Below are 23,053 nucleotides of genomic sequence, written 5' to 3'. Positions count from 1 at the left end.
TTGGGCCGGTCGGGCCGCCGGTTCCTCCAGAGGAACGCAGCGGCAGACTGCATTATTAATGAAGTGGTGTTGGAGGACCAGTAGGAGGTGCTCTTCCCTCTGGTCTCATGAGTAATATCCCCAATGCCCCAGGGCAGAGACAGGGACTCTGTCCTGTGAGTGAGCACCGTCCTTCGGATGAGACGTTAAACCGAGGTCCTGACTCTGTGGTCAATAATGATCCCATCGGCACTCATCGCAAGAGTAGGGGTGTAACCCCGGTGCCCTGCCAAAAATTCCCAATCAGACCTTCCTTCCTTCATGGCCACCTAATCATCCCTCATTACCTAATTGGCTCTTTCAGTCCTCTACTCTCCACTGAGATAGCTGATGTGTGGTGAGCGTTCTGGCACAAACTGGCTGCCGTGCATCACCCAGGTGGGTGGTGGATGAGTTGAGCCCCCCCCCCCCCCCCCCCCCCCCCCGATATGTGAAGCGCTTTGAGTACTTAGAAAAGCGCTATATAAATGTAATCAATTATTATTATTATTATTAATACGCAAAATACATTTTCAATGCCGTTTTTCGAATAACCTTTTTATCCACAGATAGTTGTTAGTTGTTGATAGTTTTTGAGAAAGTTGGTGTTTCCATTCAGCTTATTCCCATTCAAAACTTCATTTCTCACATTAAATGGCTTGACGGGGGCGCCCCGGTGGCTCACCGAGTAGAGCGCGTACCATAAGGCTCAGTCCTTCCCGCAGCGACCCGGGTTCGAATCCGGCCTGCGGTCCTTTGCTGCATGTCCTCCCCTCTCTCTCTCCCATACCTTCCTGTCTCTCTCTAACTATCTCCCTGTCAAATAAAGCATGAAAATGCCAAAAAAATAAATCTTTAAATGGCTTGATGGAAACGCGACTACTGTTGGCAGCAAGAGGCAAACAACCGACAGTTGACTCTGGAGCCAATACTGTCTGTGGGTCCAACAACTGCAGGGATGAAGAGACTCATTATATAGAGGAACAAAATCTATGAACTGATTCTTTAAGCTCAACTCAAACACAGCTCAGTTTTCTACTCTGGTATCTTCTTATGAAAGAATCACAGTCCAGATGAGTTTTTAAAAGACGTGTTCAGGGTTATTATTGCTGGAGTGAAGTAAACAGCATGCAGCTACACCAGGAATGGTTATTTTTATCGTTCTTTGACTTTGACTTTATTAATTCATGCTTGCAGTAGGGTATACTGAAAAAGCCGCAGAATTTTACATCAATAACATTAAGATCATAAAACATGGACATAAAAAGGACACTTTTGTACACGTGAAACAAGATAAGGTAAAAAAAAATTAAAAAAAATTGAAATATGTTTACATACAAAATTACTAGGAATAAGTAGAGCTCAGACTATATTTTAAAACATGACAATGTAGCCTCTAGAGAGCTTCTCTTTATGTCTGACTCACAGTTTGAGGGAAATAGTAAGAATTGCTGTTTTAATGTTTTTTATGCGCTTTATGTTTGCACTGCGACTCACAGTGGAAACAAGTGACATCACTTCCATGTGTTATTCTCTGAGTTGGCACTAGGGCCAAACGACTCAATTGATTCATTTATTTTTATAATTTTTATCAAGTAAAAATATTTTGCTGTTTGCAGCTTCACAAATGACAAGATTTGCTGCTTTTCTCCATTTCATCTCATTATAAAATAAATTCTTTGGGTTTAATATTAGGAAGAAATCTGAAGAATCAGTTCAGGCTCTGAGAACTGTGATGGACATTTGTTATTATTTTGACATTTTATAGACTAAATGATTAATCGATTACTCAAAACAAATCAATGAAATGAATAGTCAATGAATAGTTTGTTGCAGGAACAGTACTTTGTACTCTCTATCTCTACCCAAAAATAAAATCAATAAAATGAATCAATCCTCATCATATCTGCCCAACAAATGGGAAACAATAGAAGATCAATACACTGCAGTTTACTCCGGCACTCTGTCAAACCACTTCCTGACCTTTGACCTTTAAGGTGACAGTGTTCTGGGTCTGTTAGCGGCCGGAGGAAAGCTGTTCCATCCTTCACTCCACAGGACAAAAGCCGCATTGTGCAGCTGTGGTTTTAAATCCGTCTGTTGTCAGATCTCTAGTTTTACTCAGCGACAGTGTTGCGTTCCAGGAAGTAAACAGCGAACCGCTGGAGGACTGAAGAAAGTTCCAGATCCTCCAGAGTCAGTTCTCCTCTGACAGAACTGGCAGTGCTGCAGCCACAAATTAACTGAAGCCTCTCTGCTCTCCATCTTCAACTCAGAAAATACTCAATACCCAGAAAAATACCTTCTACTCTCCTTGGCACTGATTCTTATTTCTTTTCTTGTACAGGAATATTGTTACGGCACTTTGGCTCTGACCTTTGACCTCCTCAATACTGGCTGCTTGTAATGTTGGTGATCTAGGACTTTAAAACAATATTCCACTTAGTTTCAACATGGGGGTTATTCGGCTCTTGACCGCCATGAAAACCAGAATAGACTGGATGGAATCAGACTTCAATTCAGACTTTTGCTTCCCATTCATTAGAAAAAAGCCTGAAAACATCGAACAGGTTGGTGAACAGATCCAACAACAGATCAACTGACTGTGGGTCAACGGTTTATTGATAGAAGAGAACACAGCGGAGGGATACCATTTAGGAGAGATAGTTCCCGTTTGGGAGACCGGATCTACTTTTACTTTTAAATACTAACTTAAATACTAATTTTAGTGTAAACCGAGAATAGAAATGTAAAATGAGGAAGGACCCAGGATGCTTTGTTGTCTTAAAGCAGGATCTGTTGTTGAATCTGTTCACCAACCTGTTCCATGTCAGGTTTCAGGTTATTTTTGTGGCTCATTCAAATGAATGGGAAATAAACATGTGAACGCTACAAACTCGTCCAGCTGCATCTGATCTTGGTGAGTAGATTATATTCTGGTGTTCATGGCAGTCAAGTGCCAAGTAACCTCCATGTTGAAACTAAGTGGAATATTGTTTTCAGTTTATTTTACTGTTGAAACATTAACATGAATATCTGTTGGGTATAGGAAGATATCTGAAGATATCTCAGCCTGAGTCCGATAGAAATGTCGTCTATAAGCGGGTTTGAAGTTTTGGTGACAAATTATTCAATGCAGGGACTTAGCCACCGCTGAGCTAATGTAGCCGCCAGATCAGAGCCAGAGGACGATGGTTTTGGTTAAGCTGGGGCAGGAGCGGCTTGGTGAGTCATGCTGCCTGGTAGGCTGTGTTAGCTCACCGCTCATTTACCATGACGCACTTCTGACTTTGCCATGGATCAAAATGTGATGACAGTGCCAAGAACAAGCTCTTAGAGAGTGTCTGTCCAGAAAAACATGGATCACGCAACATTTGGAAACTGAGATTTTGGCCAGTTTTCAGTCCGAACAGAGTCCCACCGCAGCTGCTGCTGAATTAACTGTTCTGTTGATGTGAAATGAAAACACACTGACATGGAACTCATTTGGATGTTGGCAGCAAGGAGAAGCTTTTTGGAGAATGCAGACTGACCTGTGGTTATTATTAGTGATGGTTAGTTATTATTATAGCAGGTTTTGTTGGGGCTGCTCAATACTGACAACAAAAACAAAATGTTCTGCAACCCTTTTCCTCAATATTAAGACTGTGATATGGATTGTGATAGGTGCATGGCTTTTTCTACTAAATTTATTTTTCTGCACTTCAAAAATTGCTGGTGAAGTGTCATGCTAACACAGACTTTGCTCAGTCTGAATTAAGTAAGAGATTTCCTTTCCATGTGTGGTCGAGGGAATCTCCACAGCAACAGAACATCTTGTTGAGGAAACTTTCTGAAGCGTTTTTACCAGTGAGAAAACAACTGCAGTCTCTGGTGGAAACGGTGAGAATCAATATTAGTCTGGACAAGATACAAGGAAGAAGACGGACTTAAGACAAATTTAAACCAAAGTCTTGATCAGAAGTTAAATGGGAACTGTCAGCTTATGCAGCTTCACCCAGAAGTTTCCCGTGTCGGAGTCGTGTGTGAACGGGAGCCGGAGTTGATATTCTGGAAAAGTTGATCCGGTAATGGAATCAGAATCCCTTTGCAACTCTAGTGTGAACAAAAGCCGTCAGATTCCCGGGTCGAGCGGCAAAAAGGTACGACGGTCTGACGGAATGCGCTTTCACGTAGAGTGAATGAACCAATCACAAGAGACTCTGGGGCGTATTTTATTTACGAATGTCAAGCCACAACATTATCCTGGTTCAGACTCCTGAGTCTCGTCCCTCCACCCTAAACATTTTGTGAGCGATTCAGAGAGTCTGATGTTTCCCTCGTCAGTGGCTTGTTCTCACTCAGAGAAACAATCGAGCCAATCAGAGCCTTTGTGGGCGGGACTAAAGTTTGAGGCGTTCGTGCGACGGTTTTTCATTGCCGTTTTCACAGAATGGATTTGTTGAAATCGCCTCCTTAACCAACAGATTGTCTTTGCAAAGACGATATTTCTGTCCAAATGGACGACATTCTTGGGTCAGTTGGTAAATGTCTGCTAACCATGAGGCTGACTGGCTGCAGCATCATGTGACTGAAGTGACATCAGAGCGGCCGATACGTCGGTCACTAGTGATCGGTTCAGATACGTCGGTCACTAGTGATCGGTTCAGATACGTCGGTCACTAGTGATCGGTTCAGATACATCGGTCTCTAGTGATCGGTTCGGGGAAAATCAACCCCCCCACACAGAAAACGGCAAACGAGGAAGCTGAATGATGGAGTGGAACCAGATGGACGTTCAAGTCTGAACAACAAGCTAAATCCACATTGGTTATGATGTTCAATTAAAAAACAAATCTATAGATTTTTCAAAGTGACAAACAAAAAGCAGATAATTACAGTGTACGAAACAAGATGTCTGGCTGTAGTTTGTTTCAGCTCAACTTTTCTTAACATTTGTGCATATAGTGAAAAAACACTGAAGCTATAGATACTTTATACTATATATACTAAGATAGATACTATATACTTTATACTATATATACTGAGATAGATATTATATACTATATACTAAGATAGATACTATATATATTAAGATAGATATTATATACTATATATACTAAGATAGACCCTATATAGACACTATATATACTAAGATAGACTATACTAAGATAGATACTATATATACTTAGACACTATATATACTAAGATAGATACTATATATATACTAAGATAGACACTATATATACTAAGATAGATACTATACACACACACACACACACACACACACACACACACACGCTTTATTAACTCATAACTTATTCTAGTCCATATTGTTTGGTTAATGATAGCATAATGCATACAACACACAGGTTGTGTGTTCGATTCCCTGTGTAGCCATAAACACACAGCAAACCTGTTAACACTCACTGCACACACACACACACACACACACACTCCTACCTCTGAAGGAGCCTGCTGAGCGGTGATGTAATAGATGAGGAACAGTCGCATTTTGTCTTCTGGGGTTCCAGCTGGGGAACGAAGACAGAAAAACAAACAATTACACACCGATTGACTGAAGGTTTTAGTCAAAATGTGTGTGTGTGGTGTGTGTGTGTGTGGCGGGTGTGTGTGATGTTTTTGCAAGCTTATGAAGTCCACATGTCCTCAGAAGAACAGACTGTGTGTGTGTGTGTGTGTGTGTGAGACTAGATTCAACTTTAAAGGAAAACTGTTATATTCCCAGAATGCCTTTCAATAACTGTGTATGTGTGTGTGTGTGTGTGTGTGTGTGTGTGTGTGTGTTCGTACCGTCAGGGTCGCTGATGATATCCAGCAGAGATTTGTCTAAAGTCGACTTGCTCATCAGTTTCTCTTCGTACTCGAAGTAAACGTCCAGTTTGCGGCTCTGAGGAAACAGCGACAGAACGAAACTAAAACGATAATCTGATTATTTAGCAAATTATTGTGATCACTGGCCCATCGGCCTCTTACTGGCCCATCGGCCTCTTACCAGCCCATCGGCTTCTTACTGGCCCATCGGCCTCTTACCAGCCCATCGGCTTCTTACTGGCCCATCGGCCTCTTACTGGCCCATCGGCTTCTTACTGGCCCATCAGTAACCCTTTCTTACCTTGATGTGGTCCAGAACTGCAGTAGCGACGTTGGTGTGGAGGTCGATCAGCCTCTTCTTCTCCAGCAGCTCAGGCAGGGAGCTGGGGGGGGGGGGGGGGGGTGAAAACCACATCAATCTGCTTCTGGATTTATTCACTTTAACTGAAAATAACAGCCATTAAACTACAAACAACTTTAAGTAACAATGGCCAGCTGACTAACATGTTCACTGATGGAAAAATAGAATAAGTAGAAAAAGTAGAAGACACTCAGAGAGAAACCTCCTGCAGAACTGAACCTCCAACTAGCTGCTTCACCCAAACACATCGTTCCTATCACTTACATCTGAGTTCAGTTGATTTCTTGACAAACATCACCTTAGGATTTGGAATCAAGTGTCTGTCTCTGTTAGTTTCATAGTTAGGGCTAAAAAGCGATAATTGTTTAATGGCAGAAACCCCAAATCTGGATCACTATCAGAACCTAATCAGCTGTTCGGTCTGTCCGACAAATTACATGGAAATCCACTCAAAAGTTTTAGAGAAATCCTTCTGACAAACAGACAAACTGACAGGAGAAAACAAAACCTTCAGAAAGAAAATCTCTCTTATCGTATATTAGATATATTTCCTTTGCTCTATTCTTATTTGTATTCTATTTTCCTTTGCTGGGTCCTGTCACTGTTTCCCCATAGGATCAATAAAGTTTTATCCGTCAAACCAGAAACATTTTTAAGACTTCTAAAACTGAATTTAAGACATTTACCAGCAATGAAGACGATGGAAGGCGATTTAATTTAATATTAAATTTAATATTTAATATTTCAGTTCAGTTTGTACCTGACAGCTGAGGTGAGTTTGGCCGTGTTGTCCGACAGCATGCTGATCGCGCCTTCATCCTCTCCCTCCAAACCCTGCAGACAGACAGGCAGACAGACAGGCAGACAGACAGACAGGAGGACAGACAGACAGGCAGACAGACAGGCAGACAGACAGAGAGACAGACAGACAGACAGAGGAAGATAAGCAGAACAGTTAAGAGTAATTTCTGATGGATAAAATGTCTGTATCCTGTCAAAATCCAAGTCGAAAAATCCTCACATATGTTTGGATAGGTGTGTGTGTGTGTGTGTGTGTGTGTGTGTGTGTGTGTGTGTGCGTGTGTGTGTCTCACCATGATGCTCTTCAGCCGTTTGACCTCGTCCTCCTGCGCTCTGTAGGTGTCCAGCTCCTCCTGGACCGACTCCGCCACCTCAGGGAAGGGACTGCAACAGCCAATCACAACGCTGGACACTCAACACACAGCTAATCACAACGCTGCATACTGTATCTCGGAAATTTAACATAAAAACCACTTCACCACCAAGTCACTACCACTTCACCACCAAGTCACCACCACTTCACCACCAAGTCACTACCACCAAGTCACCACCACTTCACCACCAAGTCACCACCACTTCACCATCAAGTCACTTCACCTCCAAGTCACCACCACTTCACCACCAAGTCACTTCCACTTCACCTCCAAGTCACCACCACTTCACCACCAAGTCACTACCACCAAGTCACTACCACTTCACCTCCAAGTCACTACCACCAAGTCACTACCACTTCACCTCCAAGTCACTATCACTTCGCCCTCACCTCCACCCTCTAGCCCCTCCCACACCTCATCTAGCCCCTCCCCCTCTAGCCCCTCCCCCACCTCATCTAGCCCCTCCCCCTCCGCAGGGACTGACCTGCCCTTGTGTTTCTGCCAGAACTTGTCGGCAGCGGTGAGGTCGTAGGTCTTCCTGCTCTTCTTCTTTGGTCTGGCACCGGCAGGAGATGGCTCCGCCCCCGGCCCCTCCTCCATCACCACCCTGTTCAGGTGGAAGTCCTGGTGCACACACACACACACACACACACACATATATATATTCTGGGATTGCAGGAATATTTCTTCCATGTATTGTCAGGGTGCTGTGACCTTTGCCCTCCTTACTATAGGCTGCTTGTTGTCCCTGATGACATCATCAGGTTTCATCAGGACAGGTTGTTGTCTATCTGTTCTCTTTTCTCCTCTCTGTTTCCTCAGACACTTCTTCAACCTAAAACTAAAACTGGAGTGCGGATCTCTTTCTGTATCCTGATACAGTTCAGCTCTGTTCTCTGCTGTGTGTTCAGAGCCTGGCAGACTCAGAGAGCTGAGGTGGATCTGATCCCAGATCAGCAGATGAAGCCCAGTCTGTCTGTCTGTCTGCCTGCCTGCCTGTCTGCCTACCTACCTGCCTGTATGTCTGTCTGTCTACCTGTCTGTCTGCCTGTCTGTCTGTCTGTCTGTCTGCCTACCTGCCTGTCTGCCAGTCAACACTTCACTACTAATCAGACGTCAGTGAGTCCTGACGCAGACTGACAGGAGGCAGATCCTCGTCCCAACACTCACAACAACAGCAGATCATAATATCCTGGTTGTCATGGGGACAGAGGGACAGAGGGGGAGATTCAGGAAAGACCCGCAGGCGGCTCCGCTCAGACTCTGACATGTTTACAGGAGAGAGGAGAGAGAGAGACAGAGAGCTCTGCCCTTTCCTTTCCTCTCTCCTCCCCTCTCTCCTCTCCTCCCCTCTCAGACAGTCTGACAGACAGACAGACAGATGATTGACAGCTCACCAGAACGTCGTGGATCAGCGCCTGATAGGTCCAGGTGTGGTGGAGGGGCGTGGCCAAGTCCAGGTTCCGATCTGCCAGAACAAACAGAGGCCGCTGGAAACTAGAGAGGAGAGGAGAGGAGGAGAAAGGAGGAGAGGAGAGGAGAGGAGAGAAGAGGAGAGGAGAGGAAAGGAGAGGAGAGGAGAGGAAGAGAGGAGAGGAAAGGAGAGGAGGAGAGGAGAGGAAAGGAGAGGAGAGGAAAGGAGAGGAGGGGGGAGGAGAGGAGAGGAGAGGAGAGGAAAGGAGAGGAGAGGAAAGGAGGAGAGGAGAGGAGGAGGGGAGGAGGCGAGAGGAGAGGAGGAGAGGACAGGAGGAGAGGAGGAGGCGAGAGGAGAGGAGGAGAGGACAGGAGGAGAGGAGGAGAGAGGAGAGAGGAGAGGAGAGGAGGAGAGGAGGAGAGAGGAGAGGAGGAGAGAGGAGAGGAGGAGAGGAGACACACACCTGTTAATATTCCAATCAGCTTCTTGTGTCTTCATGATGTAACTGATGGAGTCTCCTGAGGTGAAGCTTTTTCAAATTGCATCCTTTTTTTTTTAACCTTTATTTAACCAGATAAGTCAATTGAGCATCAATTCTCATTTACAATGACGACCTGGCCAAGAGGCAGAAACAGAAGGCAAGTCGGTGCAAGACAATTAACACATAAATACAGCAAGTACATAACAACATTAGTCAAATTTAAGACATTACTATATATACAGTATATACAACAACAAAAATCTATGTACTATGGACCAGAAGAGGCAAATTCAAAAGCAGGTGCAGTGATCAGAAACTATCGCTTGTAATGAGTTATTAAAGGAGGGTAACGGGATGAAGGTGTGGAGTTTTAGCATCTTTTGCAACTCATTCCAGTCACTAGGAGCGGCAAACTGGAATGAGTGACGGCCAAAAGAGGTCCGGACTTTAGGAATGACCATAATAATGAATTTGCCAGAACATAAATTGCGGTTACTAATGGAGATACTGAGTAGTGAGCGGAGGTATGGGGGGGTTTTGCCAGTGATAGTTTTATAAATTTGTCGCCTGGTATGGAGTGATGGCCAGTGGACTAGAGAATACAGGTTACAGTGATGAGTGTAGGAAGGGGCACCGGTGACAAAGCGGATGGCAGTATGGTAGATAACGTCCAGTTTATTGAGAAGGTTTTTGGGGGCAATCCTGTAGATTAAGTCGCCATAATCCAGGATTGGGAGAATGGTCATCTTAACCAGGGTGTGCTTTGCAGAATGGGTGAAAGATGCTTTATTACGGTACAGGAAACCAATTCTTGCTCTGACTTTGGAGAGCAGCGTGTTGATGTGAGTTTGAAAGGAGAGTGAACTGTCGAGCCAGGTACCCAGGTATTTATAGGAGTTGACGAATTCAAGTTCTGACCCATCCAGGGCGGAGATTTTGAGGGGGCAGGCGACTTGGGGTAGGTTCCAGTTGAAGACCATGCATTTTGTTTTTTTAGTATTTAGGAGAAGGTGAAGGTTGGAGAAGGCATATTGGATACCGTAGAAGCTGTGCTGCAGGGAAGTCAGGGCAGTGTTCAGGGAGGGGCTGGATGTGTACAAAGTGGTGTCGTCAGCATACAGATGGATGTGAGAGCTGCCAGCAGCATGAGCAACATTATTTATGTAGTTCTTGAATAGGGTTGGACCTAGAATGGACCCCTGAGGGACACCCGTGGACAGGGACAGTGGGTCAGACAGGAAACCCTCAGCTCTCACAGATTGTACACGACCAGAGAAGTAGCAGTTGAACCATTCCAGACATTCCTCTGAGAATCCTATGTCCTTGAGCCTGTCAAGCAGGATACAGTGGTCCACAGAATCAAAAGCCTTTGCCAGGTCAATAAATACAGCCACACAGTACTCTTTACTGTCGATGGCACATATGATGTCGTTTAACACTTTAAGTGTTGCAGAGACACACCCATAGCCGGTTCTAAAGCCAGACTGCATGGTGGTGAGAATACTGTGGGACTCCAGGTGGTGGGTGAGCTGTTTGTTGACCAATTTCTCAAAGACTTTGGAGAGGCAAGGCAAAATGGATATGGGCCTGTAACAATTGGGGTCTAACTTGTCGCCTCCCTTGAAGACTGGGATGACAGCAGCAGATTTCCAGTCCTGGGGGAGTTCATAGGTCTGCAGGGAGAGGTTGAACAGACAGGTGATGGGAGCTGAGATAATATGAGCCGCTAACTTCAAGAAGAAAGGGTCTAGAGCATCCAGCCCAGCTGATTTATTAGGATCCAGTTTGAGCAGCTCCCCAAGCACCTCATTCTCCTGCACTGGCTGGAAGGAGAAGTAAATAGCAACCCCCCCACCCTTAGAGGGCCTATCATGCCGGAAAATATTATAGCCGGGGATGGATACAACAGAGGTTGTGACAGATTTCTTAAGCCAGGACTCAGAGATGACTAAAACATCAGGATTCGCTGTATGCAGATATGCTTTCAGCTCATCAAGTTTGGGGAGGAGGCTTTGGATATTTAAATGCATTAAACCAAGACTTTTGCGGTTACAGAAGCAATCAAAAGTTAACATTTTAGCATCAGAGATGTGAGAATTGTTAACAAAGGAGACATAATCATTATCATGTAAAACATCAGGGCCAGGATTTAAATGCACATTACCTGAAATCAGCAACAGTAATATAATAAAACCGCGACTGTAGTTGCTGCGTTCAGATAGTTGTGCGTGCGAGAGAGAGCTCATAATCGGCTTGACTGGAAACACATGGCATAGTTGTTTCAGTGACAAGCAAGCAAGCATTGGAATAATGTACAAAATGGTCCAGACAGGCAGCCCTAGTAGCAGAGTTAGCGCAAATGAGATAACATCCCTACATAAAGAAGGCAGAGGCATAGTTTCACCCCGAGAAGGTGGAATTACCTGCACGGGAGGCAGTTCGGGATGCGACATGGTCTTGACAGACAATTTTTTTTTTTTTTTAACACTTACATTTTATTAGGTCTTTTGAGAAAAAAAAATAAAATAAAAAAAATAAAAACAATAAAAACATCATCACAGTACAACAACATCATTGCCAGGCATCATGGTATCCACAACATCCAGACAACAGACATTATATTTTATGGATTATGAACAGGGGGTCTTTATACAGCACTACATCATTTGTATATAGGTTTCCTTGATTGGTAGAGCATACAGCAGAAGGAAGGCAAGTGACATTTTAAACAGTGAGGATGAGGGGGGAAAAAGCCACCAACTGCGTTCCTTATTCCAACAAATATATTATCCATTTTGTCCATCTTGCGCAGTATAAGTCATTTCTCAGTCTCAGTAGGAAAGTCAGTCTTTCCATCTCATGAATCTCTTTGATGATTTCAAGCCAATTATCTACTGTAGGTGGATCGGCCTGTAACCATTTACGAGTGATTGCTTTTTTTGCTGCTACAGTCAATATTTTCAGGAGGTATCTGTCACTTCCTGTTATTCCTTCTGGTAGATCACCCAAATAAAGTGACACGCACGTCAATGGGATCTGCCGCCCAACAATATGCTGCATGATTCTCCAAATACTTGCCCAAAATAGTTGTATCTTTGGGCAGCTCCAAAAGATGTGGTGGTGATTTGCCCCATCATCCCCACAATTTCTCCAACATGTATGATCTATCGATGGTAGATATGTTTTCATTTTAGGAGTAATGAAAAAACGAACGAGGTTCTTCCAACAGAATTCACGCCAATACATAGAACAAGAAGTAGAAAAAATAGTTTCACACATGTTCTCCCATTGTTGACTGGTTATTTTATCATTTAATTCTTTCTCCCATCTCTCCTTGATATAGTTTGTGGTAGTTCCCCTACCCTTTGCAATTCCCTGGTAAAGTTTTGAAACTACTGATTTAGAACTACCAGTGTATGCCTGTACCGTTAATTGTATTATTTCATTAGGTTCCGTAATTGCCTCATTTTTCCCAATTTCTTTTAAGAAATATTGGCGTAACAGTCCCTTAACTCAGTGTTAGCTGTCTCCGTTTCTTCCACCTGTTGTTCTACTTCGGTTAACCTTGTACCGTGGTTGCGGACATCCCCGACGACACTTTGTAACTTTTGATTTATCTCTGTCCTGAAACTGTTAAATTCCTGTTTAATGTCGTTACTAAAGTCGTTTTTGAAATTCGTTAATTCCTGCTTGAGTTCCGTTTTCAGGTTTTGTATATCTCTGCGCAGGTTTTGGATAGCTTTAGCGGTAGTAAAGTCCCCCTCCTTGCCGCTAGCCTCCATCCTTCCCACGCTGGTTTTGTCGTCGTTCGTTGTTGTCTTTTCTTTTCTCTCGTCGGGGTCTTTGTTTTTCCCCGAAATTTTCTTGCTTCTAACCACACTCATTCTGGTTAGGGTTAGTAATTTTAGTTTCTTGTAAGAGCAATACTTGTGTTTTGGTGGAGTTTCTTCTAAAATTGACCGGGAGAGTTTTCGGTTTATGCCACCATCTTGAAACGCTCACTGGAAGTCGACAGACAAATTATAGTATACTAAGGGAAAAAGTAAATAATGACACCCCATTAGGGATAAGAGTACTTTTTATCAGCGTGCGTAAAAGTTCCACTTTTCCAGATACGGTCGCCGGGATGCGCTGCAAGCAGAAAAAAAAAATTCCCCGGTTGGTGTTCAAAATCCCCCTGTTGGAGTTCGGCTGTGACCCCGCTAGAGTCCCGCAGCATAGGTGCGTTGTCGGAAAAGCCAGTCGCACACCGGTGTAAAACGACTCCAAAGAGCTGAGCAGATAATCCTCAGATCCAAAGTGCAGCGTAGAAGTCCGCGGGTAATCAACGGGGCAGGTAGAGCTGGAAGCGGTGAGGCAAGGAGGCCGCACAGAAACAGCGGAGATCTGTGGCACTGAGCGGCGGTGAGTCAGCGGAGAAGCACCGGTGTAGAATCTGGAACGTCGGGCCACCGCGGAGGATCCACGGATAACACCGATGATCAGACTGGGAGAGGTGGAAGTGTCAGGTTCGCTGACACAATTGAAATGGTTAGCGGAGGTTGGCACAATAAAATCAGGCAGGATGGAGCTTTTCAGGCCGGCAGATAGAGAGGTGAAACAGGTAAATCCAGGAATCCAAGGAAGGAGGTGCGCGTAAAGCCACTGGACCACTTTATATATTCTTGTAAATACAGAATGTAATCCTGTTTGTTAGCAGGTTAAATTCAATGGTACTAAGTTCACTGAACCAATTCAACAAATTACGCAATGATCTACTATAAAGCAAGTAGATTAATCGACAAACGGGCTAAAAACACCGAACTGACGTAGACAGGACTTGCAGCGTCTCGCCATCTTGGATCGCCATCTTGGACAACCGAGAATTAACGTGGGATCATGGGAAGTGTCGTCCCACAGCTTCCTGTTTACCTGAACTGTCCGGCGGCCATGTTGTCTCCAGTGAAGAGGCTGTTCCTGGCATCCCGCAGGTTCTCACGCAGCTTCTTATCCAGCTTCTGCACACACACACACACACACACACACACACACACACACACACACACACACACAGTTCAGTTGTCATGGTTAAACATCTTTACTCCAATTTCGCTGATTTTCATGTGTCTTCTGCTGTTGTTTGTTAGGGTCAGACAGACAGACAGGCAGACAGTCAGACAGGCAGGCAGGCAGGCAGGCAGACAGACAGACAGACAGACAGACAGACAGACAGGCAGGCAGGCAGGCAGGCAGGTAGACAGACAGACAGACAGTCAGACAGACAGGCAGGCAGGCAGGCAGGCAGGCAGGCAGGCAGGCAGACAGGCAGACAGCTCACCACAGCCACCATCTCTGCTGCGTTTCCTCTTGGACAGCGGATGATCGGCACAGCTCCTGAAACAACAGTTCAATAAAGTCTCACCTTATAAATTCAACGACAAATTAACTGATCAGAGAACAGATATGAAGCTTAAAGGCGAAGATTAGAGTTTTGATGCCAAAATCAGGAAAAACTTGAACTGGAACCAAGAAACTGATGTGACTAGTGAGAGAACAGCCTGTACATCTGAGATGTACAGGCTAACAGATTGAAATCCAATAGACCATCTAGTTCCTTCATGTTGTAACAGTTTTATCCAACAGCTGGCAGGATCAGGTCTGTTTAAAGACTGACTATCTGGATTCTGTGATCTTGATCTGGATCAGAATGATTCTGATAGTTTTCTGAAATACTGACTCAAAATCAGCAAGATCAGTCTGATCCCGAGTTGCAAAAATGAAGATTAGAAAATCTGTAGACTTCTGATCCAGATTAAAAGTTCTGAAAACCTGGAGGCATGAAATGAAGGTGAATGCTGCCATCTAGTGGACAGACACAGTAAGACAAAACTCTTCTGTCAAACTGAACTGGAATCAGAATTCACTTGGATCAGAAAGACAGAAACCTCCAGACTCTCATCACTGTCTGAAATTCACTTTCTGCTTCTAAACTAAAACATATTCCTGCCAGGAATCATTTTTACCAACCAAAATAATGAATATACATTTTCACCCTACCTGTTTTTAATGTTTTTAATGAAACAGTCGGTTCATTTAACACTTACTTACTTACATAAATGTTTTACACAGTTTTAGCCTGCAGTGAGTTTTAGTGTCCCATGATGCTCTAAATGTTTCAGAGGTTTTCCACTCTGGAGGAAACACTGAATACTGGGAATTTTATGGAATTTTTTGGCGGTCAAATTTCAAGATATTGAAAGCAATAAATATCATCAAATTCAATCCAAACATATCAGTATCAGCTTTTACAGCTTCACACAGTCCAACCGTCCAGCTCATCAGTCTGTGATCTGTAGAGAAACTAGAGGAACTGGAGGAACTGGAGGAACTAGAGCAGGGGTGCCCAAACTGTGGCCCGTGGACGTTTGATTTGGCCCGCCAGAGGGTGGTCAGAAATATGAGATAATTTAGAATAGATAAAAACACAACAGTATATTCTTTGAATGTCAAAAATATGTGATTCATATGTTTGTTACATTATAAATATGTAGCCTAATGATTATAACATTGCACAGTCTGTATTGATAGTTTTCCCACAGCACAGCCGGGGGCATCAAGGGGCATACTCAGGTCAGGCAGGCAGTCAGTCAGCAGTCAGTAACGCTTCCTGAGACGGCCTCTAGAGGGCAGCTGTGGCTCAGAGATGAGCAACGGGAGACAGAGCCTCCTGTAGTGAAAACTAAAGTGAAACTTAACATTCCACAGCTCCAAACTCGCTTAACGGGATTTGTAAACCTGATAATCGTCTTCTGATGTCCTACAAACTTAACGGTAGGTATTATTATTACCTTGTGGTATTTAAGTAACGTTAGTGGAATTATTGAATTGAATTGAATTGAATTGAACACGCACCGTGGGCCTGAAGGCTACAGGATCTGTTGTTTAACAAACATGTTCAATAATAATGTTACAGCATGAGTATTCAATGCAGAGAGTGAACAAGACCCCCTCCCCCTCTATATGGATTTAGCTGGTTAAATACATTTTTAAAAAATACACATCTTTAGTTTGTCCAACTTACAATAACTGGTTACAGTTGTTTTTTTCAAGCTCAGGCAGCTTTTATTAAGGTATTATTATTATTATTTAGTTTATTGTTTCGTTTTTTACAGAGAATGTGTTTTTTTAACAAATGGGGTACAGTACATAGTCAGTTGTATATACTGTACATAATCAGTTGTATCAAACATTTTTCAAACAATCAGTTGTATCAAAAATATATATATTTTTTGTTGTTAAAATGTTGAATAAACACGAGAACTTGTTTGGGAGATTGGGAGAACTGTTGCATAGAGGTAATTGAGAAAAGAATATCGATAATTATATGAAAGTTTGCATTTCAAAATGATCATAACATGCTTATGTATTTTGGCCCACGGCTCACTGGTGAGATTACATTTTGGCCCACAGAGGTGAAAACTTTGGGCACCCCTGAACTAGAGGAACCAGAGGAACCAGAGGAACCAGAAGAACCGGAGGAACCAGAGGAACCAGAGGAACCAAAGGAACCGGAGGAACCGGAGGAACCGGAGGAACCAGAGGAACCGGAGGAACCGGAGGAACCGGAGGAACCAGAGGAACCAGAGAAACTAGAGGAACTAGAGGAACCAGAGGAACCAGAGGAACTAGAGGAACCAGAGAAACTAGAGGAACCAGAGGAACCAGAGGAACTAGAGGAACCAGAGAAACCGGAGGAACCGGAGGAACCAGAGGAACCAGAGGAACCAGAGGAACCAGAGGAACCAGAGGAACTGGAGGAACTCACCCAGAGTGACGAAGAAACAGAACAGACTGTCGACGATGGTGTCCATGATGGCCTCCATGTCTGTGTCCAGGATGTCTGCTCTGTTAATAGCTGCAGGGACAGACAGGTGCAACAGACAGACAGGGAGACAGGGAGACGGGTAGACAGATAGACAGATAGGTGAGACAGGTAGACAGACAGACAGACAGACAGACAGACAGACAGGTGAGACAGGTAAACAGACAGACAGGGAGACAGTTAAGACAGACAGACAGACAGGTAGACAGGGAGAAACTGACCAATCACAGCCAACCAGTTCTTGGAAACAAAAGTCACATGACTCACAAGTAGCTGTTTATTGGACAGAGTTTTGGCCACCAGTCATCCTGCAGGTTAGAGATTTTGGTGGAAATGTGTTGTTTCCGTGTGTGTGTGTGTGTGTGTGTGTGTGTGTGTGTGTGTGTGTGTGTGTCTCACCATGGTAGGAGATGAGCTCCTTGTTTTGGTGACAGAGGATGAACATGTCGTCTTCCAGAGTGATGAAGTTCAGATACTGATCATACACCTGACACACACACAGAGATCAATACCACTTTGATCAATCAATATTACTCCATTACACTGATCAATCAATATTACTCCATTACACTGATCAATCAGTATTACTCCAGTATAATGATCAAACAGTGCTAGTTTAACCCCTGCTACTCCTAGTACCAACTATGTAGTTTAGGTGTGTGGTGCAGACTGACAGATCACACCGTATAATACTTTTTATTTTTTTTTTGTATTTTATTTTAAAGCTTTTCTTTATGCAATGGAAAGAACAAACAGAGACCACGGTCTAATACTTGAACAGTTTATTTAATTTATTTAATACTATACCAATCATATTTAATACTATAATAATCTGACTGTATAATCCTACAGTAATCAGATTATATAGTCCTGCAGTAATCAGATTATATAGTCCTACAGTAATCAGATTATATAGCCCAACAGTAATCAGATTATATAACCCTATAGTAATCAGATTTTATAACCGTATAGTAATCAGATTATATAACCCTACAGTAATCAGATTGTAAACCTGCAGTAATTAGATTATATAGTCCTACAGTAATCAGATTATATAGTACTATATTAATCAGACTATATAACCATACAATAATCAGATTATATAAACCTACATTAATAATAAATATAAAGCCACAGTAGCAGCAGTTACCTTGGTGACTTGGCTCACGGCGTTAGCTGACAGCGCGGCGCTGGCGATGTCTTCCAGTTTACTCCTGCTGATGGCAGAGATGAAGTTCAGGTAGTACGACTCATACAGCTGGTTCCTCAGGTCCTGCACGCACACACACACACACACACACACAAACAAGAGAATATTAATTATTAGTTATTAATTGTCAAACCTCGAACTTATCCACTGGTAGTGCAGGTCCCAGAATGTGACTGAGCATGTGTATTGAGCTCTGTATGTATATGTGTATGAATGTATGAATGTGCGAGTGTGTGTGTGTGTGTGTGTGTGTGTATGTACCTGGCATATCCTGTCGATGTTCTCCTCTGTTGGCATGATGAAGTAGACGGCCGGTACATCAGGGATGGGGTCTCTGTCTGAGTGAAGCAGCCTGCGCGCGCAGACACACACACACACACACACACACACAGTCAGACCACCACAGTATGTGAGGCTTTTAAATCCTCTAATATTGTTGTTCCAGTCTCATTTCTTTTGTTTTGTTAACATGATTTAGTTAACATGTCTGGATATAAAGATAGAGATAGAGATAGAGATATAGAGATATAGAGTTGAGACGCGAAGACATGGGCGTGGCCAGTTCTCCAGTTCCGGAAGCAAAATACCCATTCATTTTTCGCAGACACATGGTCACGTGACTCGCCATTCAGAGAGTTGCAGCAGTTGAATGACCTGAACCGCTACGGAGTGAGCCAGCAGCTCAAACGAGTAGCAGCTGCATCGGGAAAACTAGCGTAGTTGGAAAAAAAAGGTAAGGTTGGTTGTTTGTGGATGTGTTACCCAGAGGGTTATGGTTAGGGTTAGAGCCCTGACCACAGGGTTATGGTTAGGGTTAGAGCCCTGACCACAGGGTTATGGTTAGGGTTAGAGCCCTGACCACAACTGTTTCAAAGAACCGAGGGGCTTTTCATCAGGGCTATCTAGGTGAGGCACTGGCCATCCGCCGTCAACTGCATTTCTGATCCTTCTGACTTTGAGATAAAAGGAAGGTGTTTGGTTTGAAAAGTGTTTTTAAGTAAATTTGTAAATTGAAGAATTGATTTTAAGGTTTGTGTTTTAGTTTTCTAGAACAAGAAATGGTTAGGGTGAGTATATAAATCTGAGAATTGGTTTTAAGGCTGAGTATAGTACAAGACTGTGTACATCTGGGTGTCAGAGGGTAAATAAACTACTCATCCCAGGGAGAACTGCGCCATCGACGTTCCCCAATCACAGAGCTCGCTCCGTCGTCTTGTCATGTGGGAGAGACAAACTATATCTAGAGCTAGTCATACAAGACTAACGCTACAACCATGGACTTTAAAGAGTTACAACGTTAAGACAAGAAGAACATGGTCCAGTGTTTTGTACCTGGCTGCAACTATCGGTCAGGAGAGAACAACTGCACTTCTTTCTACCGCTTTCCATCGTCTCAGTCTGAAGCAGCGGTAGATCGGCTCATCAGGTTTAATCAGCGACTTCACAGCAGGTATCAGAGAACTGGCTGTCAGCTCGCTGGTGCTCTGCTCCACACAGCTGTCGTCTCTATAGCAACATGACGCTGTAAGATTTACATTCGGCAAATATCATGAATACTAATTCTACCGCTATGTGCTTGACACACCTACCGAATCAGCGTTGCGAGTTGTCCTGTCACCATAGTAACTCCCTCTAAGGATCATGGGTACTGTAGTGTTTGGTGCCATTTTAAACACGGAAGCGACAGAAAAAACACGATTTGACACAAATGATGTTGAAACATTTATAACCGAGGATCATTACAGCAACCTTTAGCATGGTTTTCTGATGTGGGACACTGAAGGGCTTCTCTGTTGTGTAACATGGCAGCTATCGATAAAGTTAAATATCCCAATGAGTCTGGTGGCTGGTCCGAAACTCTTCTGGAACCGAACGTTTCAACTCTATAGAGATAGAGAAATACAGATAGAGAAATAGAGATAGAGATAGATTTCTGTATAGATTTGTGTCTGTCACTGTGAATTTCTTTCAAGTTGACGACAGTAAATGAGCCGAGTAAAAACTGAAAGAAAACTGCTGATTCTGGAAAAAGCTGCTGAGCGACTGTTTCACCACTACTGTGAAACCACAGTGTAGTAATGTGTGTGTGTGTGTGTGTGTGTGTGTGTGTGTGTGTGTGTGTCTCACAGATGCAGGGTGATGCCCATGTCCCTGAGCTCTTTGACAGCCAGCAGGGGGGAGATGATGTCCTGACCGAACCGATCGTATATCAGCACCTGCGCGCGCGCACACACGCACACACACACACACACACACAGGACAAAGGTCACACAGCAGAGGAAACAAGTCAGTGGAAGTTCTATGTTCTTGTCCTGTTGATCATCACAGGGAACATGATGCCACCTGGTGGACGGTTTTATCCAAAGCAGCTTCAGGACCGAAGGTGATCCTGCTGCTGATGTGAAGCTCCAGATGTTTCATCGCCATCGGCCATCGACCAATCAGATTCCTGCGTTTCCTTGTTTCCTTACTGATGTGCTTTAGTTTCGTGAACAACAGTTCAAAATGGAGAAGTTGATTCCAGTCGTTCAAAGCTTCAGTTCACTACAGCTTTTATTTGGGAAAGGAAGAAACTCCTCAGAAAGGAAGATGGAGAACAGCTGATCCATCGATGTTTATTTTGCAGTAATGCTTCCTAATTAGCACTTCCCAGCTAGCTGTGTTAACTCATGAAAGTCTGGCTGTGATTGTGGGCGGAGCCTCTGTCAGAATCTAGCGACACATCAACCAAGTCGCTCAGTGTGAACAAGCAGTTAAACTTTAATTAAGAAAGTGTTGTTAGTCATCTTGGCTGGTCAAATCTGTCAAAAAACTATTTTACTCCAAACAGTCACAAGCCCAGTTCTCTAACTCCAGGCCACTGCTGCCCCGATAATGTGTGTAGATATATATATATGTGTGTGTGTGTGTGTGTGTGTGTGTGTGTGTGTGTGTGTGCGCTGAGGCCATGCTGTACCTTCCATACTGGCTCAGCTGCTGTGTTCTTCAGAGGCGGAGCGTTGAAGTTCAGCATTCGCTTCAGAGCCGCTGCAGGAAAACAAACTGATGAGAAACATGAAGCCGGGATCTGAACCGGCTGCACGCGCGCACACACGCACACACACACACACTGCACACACACACACACTGCAGAACACACTACACACACACACACACACAAACTGCAGCAGCCGGACAGGGAGCATCAAACCTAAAACCCGACTCATGGGACACTCAGTGTGACTTCTGATAAATGAAGTTATGAATAAATAAATGACTGATGGAGTCTCTGCTCTACATGTTCAGAATCAGTTCAGCTGATCTGAGCAGAAGAACTGAAGGACTACACTAAAGAAAATTACCCTAAAGAATAACACACAGAACCATATATAGAAATATATAACTTCATTCAGTTAAATCAGGTTCCATATCAGTAACTATGAAATAGATAATCACCTTAATCTTATCAGTTTCCAGACAGATTTCTGTGGCTTCAGTTACTTTGACCCACTGACACAAAAACTTTTATAACTAAAATTGGAACATTTTCAAATGAAAATGTTTCTAGCAGTGTGTTAAATATTCCCACTGCTCCCACAGTATTCCTGCTGAAATAATGTCTATAAATCAATAAAGTATCTTATTTTATCTTAATACATTCAGACTTAATAACACAGAGCGCTCAGTTGAACTTTGATGTCCTTTTGTTGAGTATTAATTCATTCTGTAACTACAAGAAGACTCAAGCAAAGCTTTTCAACGTTATCAATATTATTTCAGAGTATCAATATTTTGATGAAACGGCCGTTAGCGTTAGCAGGCTATCTAACGTTAGCTAATAACACCATCAGCCTGCTAGCCGTAGCTTGAGCTAACAAGATAACAGCTAGTTTACCGTCCCGTTAAGTTGTTACTGCAGTTTGTGACTTCGTGGAGAAATATGAAGCTTTACTTTAATGTAGTGAAAGAGAAACAGTTCATCAGATTAACTGGCAGCAGTTTGACTGACAGTTAGCGTCAGTTAGCCGGTTAGCGGATCGATACTGCTGATAGATCTCTAATGTCGGACAGAAGATGATATTCTCTCCTGTATCGCGACACTTCGCTGCTCTACAGCCGATCTGCTGTCTGCTGACAGATTACTGAGAAAAAGTGAATTTTAGTAAACCAGACCTGTCTGCTTCTCCCGGACGGACGCCGCCATCTTTAATGTTGTGGTGACGGGGCGTCTGATGACGTGGCTTCTGATGACGTGCGGCAGCCTGACGTCGACTTGTGTCAGTGAGGAGCGACAAACAACAGATAAAACAGCAAACAACAAACTGTTTTATCTCTGTGGACAAACAAAGAAAGAGAGACTCCATGTTTACTTCTGTTTGTTTACATGTTGAATATTTTGTTGTGATTGTATGAAATGTCTGTCACTCCAATCCACTGTAACTGTGATTGTGCTTTGTTTAAATAAAGATATTGAACCAGAAAAACAAACAGCTGTCACTCACTGTAGAAAATACCTGAAGCCAAAAGGAGCTGACCGGTAAAGACAGTTATTCAGATTCAACCTTCCTTTTAATTGTTAATAAATATTTAAATGCAAAAATAAGGTGTTTTTTTTCAATAGCTTCCAGGTCATGTGACCCAGTGATTCAAAATCAATCTCAAGAAATTCTAAGACATGTCATGTTTTGTTTTTATTGTCATCGTTTTGTTTATTTTTATGGGATATTTTCATGGAATTAT

The 23,053-nt window shown here is 43.3% G+C and overlaps 1 protein-coding gene across 1 annotated transcript in view; it reads right to left on the bottom strand.

Moving 5' to 3' along the window:
• Window positions 1–22,553, bottom strand: part of scfd1 (sec1 family domain containing 1) — a 51,519-nt gene extending 28,966 nt beyond the window's left edge. Inside the window, exons 1-16 of the mRNA XM_071904115.2 lie at window positions 22,487–22,553; window positions 21,291–21,361; window positions 20,462–20,550; window positions 18,596–18,686; window positions 18,275–18,397; window positions 17,524–17,611; window positions 17,068–17,157; window positions 14,581–14,636; window positions 14,175–14,260; window positions 8,766–8,865; window positions 7,853–7,992; window positions 7,288–7,378; window positions 6,954–7,027; window positions 6,134–6,215; window positions 5,812–5,908; window positions 5,461–5,531 (exon numbers count right to left, since the gene is read on the bottom strand). Of these exons, the coding sequence (XP_071760216.1) occupies window positions 5,461–5,531; window positions 5,812–5,908; window positions 6,134–6,215; window positions 6,954–7,027; window positions 7,288–7,378; window positions 7,853–7,992; window positions 8,766–8,865; window positions 14,175–14,260; window positions 14,581–14,636; window positions 17,068–17,157; window positions 17,524–17,611; window positions 18,275–18,397; window positions 18,596–18,686; window positions 20,462–20,550; window positions 21,291–21,361; window positions 22,487–22,517 (1,380 nt within the window). The 5' untranslated portion in view covers window positions 22,518–22,553. The remainder of the gene's footprint in view (window positions 1–5,460; window positions 5,532–5,811; window positions 5,909–6,133; window positions 6,216–6,953; window positions 7,028–7,287; window positions 7,379–7,852; window positions 7,993–8,765; window positions 8,866–14,174; window positions 14,261–14,580; window positions 14,637–17,067; window positions 17,158–17,523; window positions 17,612–18,274; window positions 18,398–18,595; window positions 18,687–20,461; window positions 20,551–21,290; window positions 21,362–22,486) is intronic.
• Between the last annotated feature and the right edge of the window lie 500 nt (window positions 22,554–23,053).

The sequence above is a fragment of the Centroberyx gerrardi genome, chromosome 14 (genome assembly GCF_048128805.1).
Source record: "Centroberyx gerrardi isolate f3 chromosome 14, fCenGer3.hap1.cur.20231027, whole genome shotgun sequence".
Classification (NCBI taxonomy): domain Eukaryota; kingdom Metazoa; phylum Chordata; class Actinopteri; order Beryciformes; family Berycidae; genus Centroberyx; species Centroberyx gerrardi.
This window is presented reverse-complemented; position numbering and strand designations above follow the sequence as displayed.